The sequence below is a fragment of the Elgaria multicarinata genome, chromosome 3, assembly GCF_023053635.1.
Source record: "Elgaria multicarinata webbii isolate HBS135686 ecotype San Diego chromosome 3, rElgMul1.1.pri, whole genome shotgun sequence".
In the NCBI taxonomy this organism is placed as follows: domain Eukaryota; kingdom Metazoa; phylum Chordata; class Lepidosauria; order Squamata; family Anguidae; genus Elgaria; species Elgaria multicarinata.
In genome coordinates, this window is record NC_086173.1 from 74,983,988 (window position 1) to 74,997,433 (window position 13,446).

At 42.7% G+C, this 13,446-nt stretch overlaps 1 protein-coding gene across 1 annotated transcript in view; it reads left to right on the forward strand.

Moving 5' to 3' along the window:
• The first annotated feature begins 6,543 nt into the window (after window positions 1-6,543).
• Window positions 6,544-13,446, forward strand: part of CPEB4 (cytoplasmic polyadenylation element binding protein 4) — a 76,194-nt gene continuing 69,291 nt past the window's right edge. The window contains exons 1-2 of the mRNA XM_063120617.1: window positions 6,544-7,179; window positions 7,525-9,574. Coding sequence (XP_062976687.1) covers window positions 8,450-9,574 — 1,125 coding nt within the window. The 5' untranslated portion in view covers window positions 6,544-7,179; window positions 7,525-8,449. The remainder of the gene's footprint in view (window positions 7,180-7,524; window positions 9,575-13,446) is intronic.

Below are 13,446 nucleotides of genomic sequence, written 5' to 3' on the forward strand. Positions count from 1 at the left end.
ATAAAACTTCTTGCTTCATAATGTGTTAGATCCAGAGATTGACTTTCTTCAAAACAGAGGAACATAGAGGGGAGATGGGCTCCTAGATCAGGGGTGGGCAACTTGTGGCCCTCGAGATGTTTTGACCTACAGCTTCCCATCATCCTTCACCATTGTAGACCAAAATATCTGGAGGGGCCATAAGTTTCCACTCCTCCCTAGAGCTTGCCACCAGTTCAGAAGGAAGACGGTCATGTTCCACTAGCCAATTTCTGTTGAGATTCTTGCAAGGAATTCTTGATGGACCGTGGTCTGTTTCAGCAAAGCACTTCCTATGTTCTTAACCAAAAGTACATATCTAGGATCTCTTAAAGCAGGTTACATGATGCTTAAGATCCTTTCTATGCACTCTTGCCTTTTCTATTAAAAACCCTAGATTCTGTTTAAAAACAAACAAAATGGAGGCCACATAAGACGGGTCAGCCCACTCATGTTGAAGTCAAAAGCCTAAGCACTTATTTAGGCTGACTGCTTCTGGGGAGTTGTCATATGTGAGAGACAGTGTGGTGCAGCTAGTGGTGCTGTGGAAATATAGGTTCTGGATATGGGAAATTCAGGTTGAAATTCTGATTAACTCACTGAATGACTAGAGCAGAAGGAAGACTCTATCCTGGGCAAAAAGCAGGGAACAAGCTGGGAGTGATGCTGAGGCTCATGCAGATTTATCGTCATGATTTTATCCTGGTTGTGCTTTTTATACTGTATTTTGTATTTGTGTTTTTAAACTGTTGGTTGTTTTATTATGGTTTTAATTTTTGTGAACCGCCCCGAGAGCTTCGGCTATTGGGCGGTATAAAAACTTAATAAATAAATAAATAATAAATAATGTGATCCTTGCTTTGTGTGGGTAGCTGGGAAGGGAAAGTTAACCCATTCATAGATGTCCCCCTCATACTAAACGAAGGTCTACTGTCTCACAAAAGGCTGCTTCCTATGCTCCCAGGAAGCCAAAACACTACTCTGAATGCCTTGGAGGAAAGGTGGTGTACACATGTAACAAATAGATGTTGGAGTAGTTTTCTTGAGGCTTCTGCTAACTCTCCTTCTAATAAGAACATAATGGCCATATAGGAAAAAGGTCCAGGTTCAGTGGCAAGTGTTTTGCTTGTGGAAGGTCCTAGGTGCAATTCCTCCCTAAAATCACCAGGTTTTTTTTTTAAAAAAATCACCTACCAGGCAATGTGAAAGACCTCTGCCTGAGACCCTGGGATGCCACTGCCAGTCAGAGTAGACAGTAGTGGGCTAGATGGACCAGTGGTGTGACCTGATATAATTGTGCTTTTTATGTTTCTGGGAGAAGCCTGGGACCATCTGTTCTTCTCTCCAGCCAGCATTCCACTTCCATCTTAAAATTTGCAGGGCAATTTTATGTATAATGCATTTCTTATATGGGTATTACTTCTGTGTGGGAAATTACATGAAATAAACACATGTGAATAACAATGGGCATAATACAGTGTGCGTACATATCTCCTTCATAATCAGGGTGTCCTGATGTGAGTGCACTTGAGATGTGACAGTGAAAATGGAGTACACAATTTCCTAGATGGAAATTATATATATATATATGTGTGTGTGTGTAGGAAATTTCACATGTGCGCATCAGCCCAAAAAGGTTGGCTCAAAGATTTACTTCAGAGGGAGTGAAGAAAGAGTATGAATCCAGAAAAGTGTTAACAATATTCAATGAATATTGACCACTGAATGTTATTTTTAGTAGATGCTGCATTTCCCAAGGTACATAATCCATCCTTTTCAACACTGTACTTCAGAAATGTTGCAGGGTATCTGGTTTGAATAAACATTCAAGAATTGGATCTAGCATTCCTGGCCAACAAAACAAATCATATTTGCGTGTATGTCTCATTTGTGTGCTTGCAGAACTATGAACAGAAAATTTGCAGAGTAGTTTGAAAGATTTATATGCTGGTGGGAGTGGGAACGGAGAATAAAAGGAAGCTGGAGTGGGCTGGAGCAGGTAGGAATGAGGAGAAGTGGAACGGGGTAGCAGGTTTTATAGGAAAAGGGATTAAAAATGCATCTAGCATAGTGTCAAGGTGTAGCAGTGGTTTGCTTCAGCTTTGCAAATTCACTTTGCATAATAGAACTCTTGTTTACTAATCTTCCAGGCATATTGCAATATCACCTACACTTGCAAGCTTTTTGGGAAGGGCCTGAGAAAAGTCTTGAAGGATTATCGGTTATGGTTGTGTATTTCTTTCTTTTTTCTGGTTGTTTTCAAAATTGCCACGGAAGTTTCTTTGTCTCTTTAGCACTAGTATTTCACAGAATAGCAGAGTGGGAAGGGGCCTGTAAGGCCATCGAGTGCAACCCCCTGCTCAATTTATAGGGCTCTAGATTTCTGCACTGAAACCAAATCAAATCTTCAACTAGAACACCCACATTTCCATAGATTTACATAGTGTTCCTCATTTATTCTAGTTGTAAAACCTGGGTATTTGCACAATACTTTGGAAAAGGAAGAGTGCTGTAGACTTATACCACAGTTGTAATATTTGATTTACAAAGACACAGAGCGTAAGTAGAGGGCATGCACTTCTCTAGCAGGCAGGATCAGATTTCCAGAGAGCAGCTGTTCCATTCCCTCCCTTAAGAGTGCACCTCAGTTTAACCAATTCCAGCCAAACCTCAGCTCACTCTTCACCAAATTCAAACACTTCAGGTAAAACCATAGTGGTAGACCAGGGGAAGACAATGTGGTGCCCTCCAGATATTCTGGACTACAACTCCCATAATCCCAGATCACTGACCATGCTGGGGGCTGATGATAGTTGGAAGACCAAAGCATCTGGAACGTACCATGTTGCCCACTCCTGTGCTAGACCAATTCAATGTATAATAATAGATTTTTAGCAGTGGCTGAGACGGTGAAAAGGAATTTCGGGGGTGGGGCAAAAATACACACTGAGATTCATAAACATCTAATCCTATTCCCTTCTATCACCAACCTTGTTCTGAAAAAATGAAATGAGAATTATGACCCAATTCTAAATATGATTTATTTTAAAATCTACTTATGTTGTGGCAATTCTATACAAACTAAGACCTTTGAAAAATGGATCAGTAATAAATTGCACATTGCAGGTAGTGTGTGGGGAAAGTGGGACTGCTTAGTGCAAGATGGTTGCATGCAAAACATAGAAATGATGTTGGACATGATGTCTTACATTCACTATTATTACTATTACTATTACTATTATTATTATTATTATTATTATTATTATTATATTTATTTATTTATTTATATAGCACCATCAATGTACATGGTGCTGTACAGAGTAAAACAATAAAATAGCAAAACCCTGCCGCATAGGCTTACATTCTCTCATTTGTTACGCTTAATATGAAGGGCTGCATATGCTGGACATCAACAGGTAACTGCTATTGATGGCAATGATGTGCAATCCAATCCAATGCACCTTTTATTCAAATTTTTTGGAAGTAAATACCACTAAGGTCAGTGGGACTTACTCCCATGGAAATGTGCACAGGATTGCATTACAGAGCCACTTGTTATAGGCAAAATAAGTTTATTGCGCCAATGTTTCTAGATTCAGGGGGTGCTCTGTGGTCTGGTTTTATAATTTTTAGAATCCAGAGCATATGAGAATCAGTTTCTTACACAACACTCCTACACAACATACTGCTTGGAACACAGTTATCTGCTGCAACAAAGTGAAGGCTTGATTCTATATTGGTTGATTTCTACGTGAATTTAGCTACTTTGTGTAAAAAGTTATTTAAATGAATCCAAATATATTGCCACTTCATCAATACTGGAATTATCATTAGGTGAAAAATACCAGTGCCATAAAACACAGAGGCAAGGGGTTGCCATGTCATCCAAACCCAGGCAACGGGGATTGTTGAAGGAGGAAGCAACCCTCCAGTAACCCTACAATGGTGGGTTGCCTCTCCTTCCAACAATCCCTGCCACCCGGATTTGGATGACATGGCAAACTGAAGCAACCCCCTCCCCCCAGGGGAGAGCCATCCCTGTGCACCCTGTTTCCCAGTGGTTTGAACTGCAGGATCTACGAGTATGTGAGAATGTGAATAGGTGTGCATGTATTTGTATGTATGTGTGAATGGGTGGATTGCGTGCATGGTCCGATACTGTTCAATGGGAGCCAATGCACTTAGGAACCCTGACAAAGCAAATTCATTAGGAAGCCAAAGAAGACCCAACTCACAGATTAGGCTTTTGCTCTGCATACTGCCTCATTGCTCATCTTTTCCCTTCTTTCTTCTTGGGTTCTGAAAAGGGCTGAAAAAATATAGTTTCAGGCCTGGATATTTCACAAATCACAATAATATAATATGCACTTGGATACTAGATTGCTCAACCCTGGCAAGGGCTCCAGGCATAAAGAACTCAGGGTGCATTCACCACCTTAAGGTGAAACTGGGCAGGAATACCAACCCAGAAGAGTGCAAGGTAGTTAGCACAGTGGAAAATCCCCCACTTCCCCCAATCTAGTGCCCTCAAGATGTACAGATCCCAGCATTACTAATCCTTGGTCATGCTGGCTGGGACTGATGAGAATTGAAGTCCAAAACATCTGGAGGGCATCAGGTTGGGTGAGATTGGTCTCTTCTTTTCTGCAGAGCCAGAGATGTTCCAATAGCTGACTTACCCTGCACCTATGTCCCTAGAGTAAGACAATGTACCCTGAGGAAAGATTTACCAATAGAGAGCGGATGAGGTGAAGACTGCATACTAATAGAAACTGGACTTCCACAAAGAGAAGCATGAGGTGAGAAGGAGGGGCAAAAGCTATCCAAAGTCCTGAGATTGAGAGAACCTTGGGCGGGAAGCATAATTCCTACCTTAAAGAGTCAAGACCCATTCAGTGACATAACTTAGAGGAAAACCTGTAATACTAGACCTATTTATTAACTTGTTGGTCTATGTGATTATGGAAAATATGGACAAGGTGTATTTGATGTTCGCCTACCAGGAGACCCACCCACAGGGTATAATAACGATGGATTATGTCTGCATGCTTTGTCCCAGCATACATCTTGAGGGCACTAGGTTGGGGAAAGTGCAGGATTTTCCACTGTGCCAACTACCTGACACTCTTCTGTGTTGGTACTCTTGCCCATTTTAAAAATGTTTACAAACTCAGAAGAAATATATAGATCACAGACACATTTATTTATTTATTGCATTTATATCCCGCCTTTTTTCGTTCAAGGAACTCCAAGGTGGTGTACCTAATCCTCCTCTCCCTTTTTAACCTCACAACAACCCTGTGAAGTAGGTTGGGCTGAGAGTCTGTGACTGGCCCAAAGTCACCCAGTGAGCTTCCATGGTTGAGTGGGGACTAGAACCAGGATCTCCCGACTCCCAATCCAACACTCTAGCCACTACACCACACTGGCCTGCCTCTGCTGCTACTTTGTTTTCACTGGGGCTTTGGTGAGGCTGGGGCGCATGCAAGGACACAATTTTCAGCGTCCCTGCACTCAAAATTCTACCAGGCGAGCATGGGTTATGTGAGGGTTAAACAAGTCTCACATAACCTGTGGTCTGGTTTAGCATGGGTTGTGTATGCAACCAACTCACTGTGAGTTAAATAATCCATGACCAGACACAGGGTGTTGTCCAAACTGGTCACAGCTGGCCAGTTACAACTACACTAAAACACCAGATTTCTCAATGAGACAGCATTTACTACCCACCAAGGGGGGTGGGAAAGGGAGTTAGAAAGAAAAAAAGCAGGAAATTTCTTTTGGAGACAGTAGTATGTCAATCATCACTACAGCTTTATTCATCAGCTAAAAACAGTTAAAGGCAGGAGCAGCCTACGTTTTCTTTTTAATGAGAGCTGGGAATTTGGAAATTATGGCTCATGGGTCAATTGTCCCCATTCCACCCCAGTCTGGATGCCTCCTCCAAAGTGAACCTGACCACAGCAGCAGTTTAACTAACACCAGACCAGGCACACGCCCCAATCTCGACCTGTTCCTCCATCCCAGCCAACCAACCTGCAAGGACCAAAGCAGCAGCTTGACAGGCCAGGCACACCACTTACATAATAATTTTAATTTTTTTCGAATAATAACTTTTAGAAGCAGCCCAGCAAATCAAACCAAGGCAACGCACCCTGCAGGGTTATATCCCAAGAAAATGGCCTCCACTAAGAATCCCCCTCCCCGTACCTTTCTTTCGAATCAGCAGCCACACCGCTGACCCAGTGAGCCTCTCCTCACCACAGCAACCGGAGGCCTCATTCCCCTCCCCCCAGCTAGCCAGTCAACGAACGCACAACGGCCCTAAGCAAACGACATGTTCTGCCTCATGACGCTCTACCTCGCCCGGCAACTCCCGCTCACGTGCCCCTGCAGTGCGCATGCGGGAGCTGCTGGGGACGGCAGTCCAATCGCGGTAGCGAGGTGGGTGGGTGTATGGAAATGATAGGCAGCGGACAGCGCTGGGCTCCATTGCACCAGTACAGTCTAGAAAGAGAAGAGAGGGGCGGGGCTAAGCAGAACCCTCAGGATCGACAGTGAGAGGCCATCACCGTTCTGCCCGCGGCCGGGGGACAGAGAAGGGGGCGTGGCCTCTGCCAGACAAGGAAGAGAGCGGTAGGCGTGGCTTTTCTGAACCGGAAGTGCCGTGCTGCCTCTCTCCAGCTGGTTGTCATTTCGATCGGAGGCTTGGTCCTGTAGAGACGACGGCTGCGGTGGCGGCTGAGGCGTCCGGGCCGGAGTGGCGAACCGGCGGATTGACAGGAGTGCCCAGCGCCCCACGATTTGATAGGAGCCCCCCCTCCTCCGCCTCCCGCCCGATCAACGATTGTTTTACATGAGGGGCAAAGAACGACGCCGGGAGGAGCCAAGGCGGAGGAGAAGCAGCCCCAGCAGCAGCAGCCCCGGAGCATCGGCAGCGGGAGGAAAAGCAGGACCCCTGGGAGCCGCTACCGCCACCATCTCCGCCTCCTTCTCCTCCTCAAGAGCCAGCAGGCTTGATACCGCCCCTCCCTGCTCTTTCGCCACTCAGCGATCCTCGTGACCCTCCTCCCTTGAGAAACCGGCTCCCATGGGGGAGAGAGGAGCCCGGCTCCCTGCCAGCGCCGTCCCCTCCCCGACGGAGACTGCTTCCCTCCTGAGGTAAAGTCCTTCCCTCTGAGCGGGTGGGGGTGAAATCCCTGCTCTGTTCCATGCTCCCCACCGCCCAGTCCTCTGAGAGAGCAAGGGCGGCATTAGACCCTCATTTCCCTCCCTCCCCCTTCGAAAGGGGCTCATTTGAAGAAGCTGTCCCTCTCCTAAATATTCGCAGTACAAGGATCTGAGCCCTGTCTCCCTCCCTCGCTGTCGCACAATAAATTATTTGCTGATGGGTCTAAAAACACACACCACCCCATGTCTAACCTCTACTCCCCTGGTCTTCTTCCTCCAACCCCCCCTCCAAACACTTGACTGCTGATTTTCTGAGGTGAAAATTTTCCTCTGCAGGCAGCCAGGATTCATCTGAAGGACACGCAAATATCGGATCATAATAGGAGGCGAGCTTGGAAAAGCAGGAACCACCCAACCGGCAGCAGCAGCAAGAATCCACCCTTCTCTGCACAACTCACTCTATACACATACGCGCAACGCGCACTGAATGCCGATGTCTAGAGATTAAAAAAGGGGGAAAAAAATCCTCCCCCCTCCCCCCTTCATGTAGAAAGGCCTTGTTAGAAGGGCATCCGCATAGAGCATATTATTCATAGAGTCCAACAAGGCAAAGGCAGTAGCAGCACAGATTGGGGTGGGGGGAAGCTCTCCTGTAAAACCTGCACCCCATTGAAATCCTGAGGTAAAATCTTTACATTTTCAACAGCAAAGACTGTTAGAATAGAACACAGATATATATTAGATTATATAGAATTTATTAAATTATTCCAGATTTAAATATATTTTTGGAGCTGTGAAAGAGTGAGGAGTGCCAGATGTCATGGTATCTTTTTTTGCATTAAAGTGTACGTAGGCAGGTTGAAGCGGTTGATAAGGCAAGAAGTTTTTTTTAAAAAAATATCTCTTTTTTGTTTTGTTTCCAGGAGCTTTCTTTCATCCCCACTTCATTCTTGTGCATTTCCTTTTAGGAAAAGGAAACCTCTTATTTTGTTAACCAAAGATTTACTTTCTATTCCTTCTGGCTATCGGAAGGAAGTTAACACCAATTGACCCATGTCAATATTTTAAGTGATCTCACTTAGAAGAATCCAGGAATAATATCCAAATCAGATATCTCAAGTGGGTAGGTGGAAAAGAAAGGGGTGGAAGATCTCTGATAAAAGATATTTTTCTATTCTCTTGCTTTAGTAGAGGAAGAAAAATATTTTAAGGTTTGTTTGTTTTTTCTTTCCAGGCGGAATTCAAATCCTAAATAAAATAAATGGGGGATTACGGGTTTGGCGTGTTAGTGCAAAACAACACTGGGAATAAGTCAGCTTTTCCAGTCAGATTTCATCCACATCTGCAGCCTCCACACCACCATCAAAATGCAACCCCCAGCCCTGCTGCTTTTATAAATAACACAGCTGCCAATGGCAGTAGTGCTGGGTCAGCTTGGCTCTTTCCTGCTCCAGCTGCCCATAACATTCAGGATGAGATTCTGGGGTCAGAAAAATCTAAAACTCAGCAACAGGAAAAACAAGACTCCCTAGAAAAACAGCAGCTTTCCCCTAGTCAAAGTCAGGAAGCAGGCATGCTGCCTGAATCCGAGAAAGCTAAATCTGAAGAAAACCAGGGGGATAATTCTTCTGAGAATGGCAATGGGAAGGAGAAAATAAGAATAGAATCTCCAGTGTTAACAGGATTTGATTATCAAGAGGCTACAGGGCTAGGTACGTCAAACCAGCCCTTGACATCTACTGCATCTTCTCTGACTGGTTTCAGTAACTGGTCAGCAGCTATAGCTCCTTCTTCGTCAACAATAATCAATGAAGATGCGAGTTTCTTCCACCAGGGAGGAGTCCCTCCTGCTTCGGCTAATAATGGTGCTCTGCTGTTTCAGAATTTTCCACATCATGTCAGTCCTGGTTTTGGGGGTAGTTTTTCCCCTCAGATTGGACCCCTCTCCCAGCACCACCCTCATCACCCCCATTTTCAGCATCATCACAATCAGCATCAACAACAGAGGAGGTCTCCTGCAAGCCCTCATCCACCTCCATTTACACATAGAAATGCTGCTTTTAATCAACTGCCTCATCTTGCTAATAATCTTAACAAACCACCTTCTCCATGGAGTAGCTACCAAAGCCCATCACCTACACCATCTTCTTCATGGAGTCCCGGTGGCGGTGGTGGATATGGTGGGTGGGGTGGGTCCCAAGGGCGAGACCACCGCAGGGGACTGAATGGAGGAATACCACCCCTGAACTCCATCTCGCCCCTGAAGAAGAATTTCCCAAGTAATCATATCCAGTTGCAGAAGTATGCACGGCCCAGCTCTGCGTTTGCTCCAAAGTCTTGGATGGAAGACAGTTTGAACAGAGCTGACAATATCTTTCCTTTTCAGGTGAGATTATTTTACTAATACCTAGATGACTATACATAAAGGTGCTGAAAGGTTGCATGAACAACAAGGCTATATCTTGTTTGTATTGCTTCTATGATTAGAGCTGCACAATTTAGGACTTCTAATTTTAAAATACACATCTACAGAGTTCATTTCAAGCATTATGACTGATCATCTCTGAATCTTGGTTGTTTTGTTTAGTGTTTGTCAGAGAAATAGCTATAGCCAAATAGCACATCTATTATATAGTTTGCTTGCTGTCAAATTTGTCCACCTGATGAATAAACGAGTTGCAAGAGCAATTATTGAAAAAATCAGTGGGTTAAAAGAAATAAGTCCTAAAATGCCGGAACAGCTGAAAGTCTGAGGCCTTATGGCATATATGGCAATATAGTGTTCTGTGTGCAGCAAACAATTATTAGACCTTAAAACTGGTCTGTTAGAATATATGTCTAAAGCTTTGTATTGCAAAATTTATCATTCATTTAATTAGAATGATGTACCATTTTTAATCCATTTGAAATTACAGGTTTCTTATAAAATGTTGAGCTGGTCTCCTCCAGCAAGGGCAACAGATTTTAGTAGTAGATTGTAAGCCATTACTAAAAATAGATGTGGACTCATTTGAGGCATTGGCCTGTTCTGTTCAAATGTGTCCATATGCTGTCAGGAAATGGGCTGTCAAATGTATTGGGAATTATTCTCCATTTTGTATAGATTAATTGCCATTAAAAATTGCCAACCAGGTAGTAACAGTGAAAACCTGGAAAACGTGTGTGTTTGTGTTATCTGTGATTAACCACGGTGGGTTTAATTATTTTATAGATGGGATCTTGAAAGCTTAGGATTTGTGGGTGGGGTGTTAAAAAGAAGAAGCAAAAATGGCAAAATTATTGCTGTATTTTTAGGCAAGGTTGTGACCTAGTTTTCTTGTAATTCGGAATGAAAAAACTAGTAGATCAGAAGAAACCCATACTTGTATTAAATACAGTCTTAAAGTTCTAAATACATTTTATAATCTAGTTATACTGCACAGAGAACTGACATTTCTTGTATTATCTTGCTTGTCCGGCCTATGCAGCTTTCTAGTTAGACCACTTTCATTAGTGAGGCTTTTTTAGTTCATGCTACATAGTCAGGAGTCTTGAAATAATTTTCAAGTCTGGAAGCAATATAAAGGTTCATACAGAAGACCAAATTTAACCTCAGAAACCATTAGCACTAGGAATCAGCTGTAGTCCCTGGCGGGGGTGGGTGTACATGCATTAAACCTCACTGCAGCAAGACTTGGTTCCCTGCTTAATTCATTCTGTGCCTTATAGAGGAGCTACACTGTGATAGAATAAAACTGTGTCCTTGATCCTATAGTTAAGGCCTCATGTCGAAAGTGGGTATTTTCTCATGGCACAAAATTTCTTGGTTCGTACATTTTGAATTATGTTCCCAATCTTGACATATGCTTCTCTGATATTTTATCATTGTTCAAAAAAAGGGTGGGCAGTACATTGATGTCTGTTTACCTAAGCAGTAAACTGAAGGCTGTATGAACAACTGTGTGCCTAGCAAAAGGGAAATAGTTTAGTGAAATACTTCGTAGTTTTTGGTATTGCTTGTGTTCTGCATCAAAAGAAGAGCTCAGCATTGCAGTTCCAGAAAATTCTTCTGTGTATTTCAAAATAATCTGGGTATTTGCCTTTGACAATATGAAATCCACAATGCTCCCCCACCCCACTTTCACATAGAATACTTTGGAAATAGTTGCTTTAAAATTACCTAAAAACAAATGAGTTGGCCCTTATTGTTCAAGTGAATATGCAAAGTATATATGTAGTTCAAAGCAAAATTTGTATAAATTTGTTTATGACGCTTTACAGAAATGAAGGACCCTAAATGCAGCATTTCAAGTCTGTCTCTGGAAGTCTTTAATTTGCTAGAACCTACTTGGGTCCATGTTTAGCATCACTGCACTTGGCAGCTGTAACAAACAGAATGCTCAAGTAGATAGCAATATTGCTTGCTCCTGATTAATCCCCTTCACTGACTGACCGTTTACTATCTTAACACATCCTTGTACAAGTAGCTAATGTAAAAGTAGTTGGCCCTTTTGTAAAGAGGGGTTTTGCAGTCTTTATGTAAATGTATTCATCACAGGATCTCCTTTTAGAGAAGCTAGGCTTCTTTAAAATATCCTTGAGGGGTTGCATCTTATAATCAAAATCTACTGCTCGAGATACAGAACTGGTTTGTGTGTTTTTTGTTTTTGTGTGTGTTTTTGGGTTTTTTGAGGACATTGCCTAATGTCTATATACATAACTAATAAGAACTGACTTTAAATGTAATTATACCACAATACTTCTGTTCATTACGATGTGATGCATAAACTGTGACTTGTTAAAAAGAGTATAGTAATTGATTGCGTAGATGAACTCTCACTAAAAGTCCAGTGGGCTAGAGGGGTGAACTTGGATCTCAGAATTAGGGGCTTATTAGTTGGTCCTTGTGCAAATGCCTCAGCTCCTCTATTGTAATTTTATGCTTAAGGATAGCTGAGGATAAAACAAATGCTACACACTGTAACTTGGCTTGGCAGTACATTGGACCAAATGCTTGACAGCGGATGTTGATGTGATGCCAAAATGTATGTCCAATGGCAGAACCCAGTCCTGTCCCTAGCTGTTGGGACTGCTGCACCACTGCAGTGCTGCATGAGAGTTTTTGTCCTGTGCTGTTGGGAAGGAGATACCAGCCCCACCAGCTCTATTATACAGCATTTTCTGGATCCTTTGGGGGTCCTTGGAGTTATGTATGCTAGCACAATGCATGCTACTAATTAAGGTGCTTAAAGGTATCCCTGGTAAAGGGCTAGGGCAAGATTGTTACAGTAGGGCACCATTTCGCTGCAGTAGTGCAAACCAGTGGCTGGACTGCTGCAATTGAATCAGATCTATAGGCTTTGATTGTACATCACACACACACACACACACACACACACACACACATTATTTTGTAGAACGGCTATGCGGATTACTTATCTGTGACCATAAGCAGTTGCCCCCTAGTGAAAAAATAAGGGGAAAACGGCAGTTGCACACCGGTTTGTTTTCCTTATTGTTCATTTACCCACATGGCATCTGTTTAAAGGCAGGCATAGCAGCCTGAATTGTCCTGCCATGGTTTCCCAACCGGAAATACAATACAAAGTAATGGAGTATGAGCTGTGCTTGTAGCTCTTTCTGTTCACCTCCTGCCTTAATGAAGCTGCTATTATTAAGATACTAAAGAGAGAAGAAAGTACATGCAGAGCCAATGTAACCTGCAGTGCAGTTCCAATACTGAAACAGTGTAGATCTATGAGAGCTATGTATGTGGCTCATGCACCCTTTTGCCTTAAAGGGCCAGTAGTCTTTAAAGATACAGAGAGCATGCATGCATCTGGCATGGCAGTACATGATACTTCTGGCCTAGTAGTTGGAGAGGAAGGTGATCACTCCATAGTTGTTTGCAAGGGCTACTGTAAAAGCAAAAATAATTTTACTATTGTAGGAATAATGCCTGATACATTTAAGTTATATTCACATTGGCTTTATTTTTGAGATGATCTGCTTGTCATTCTCAAAATACTATGTTTTTGTATTATGTTTTTACTGAGGAAGTGTTTGCAAACTGCTTTGAATACTTTAAAGTGCTGAAGAAACATGATTTACTTATTTAAACTATTTTTATGCTGCCTTTCGAGATAATGGTTTACAAGATAGTATGTAATTATCTTAAACAGTAGTGGAAAACATTTAAAATAACAACAATGATATATTCCAGTTTATAAAATAAAACTGGGAATCTGTGCATTTAAAACCCAACTGAAACATTCAGGT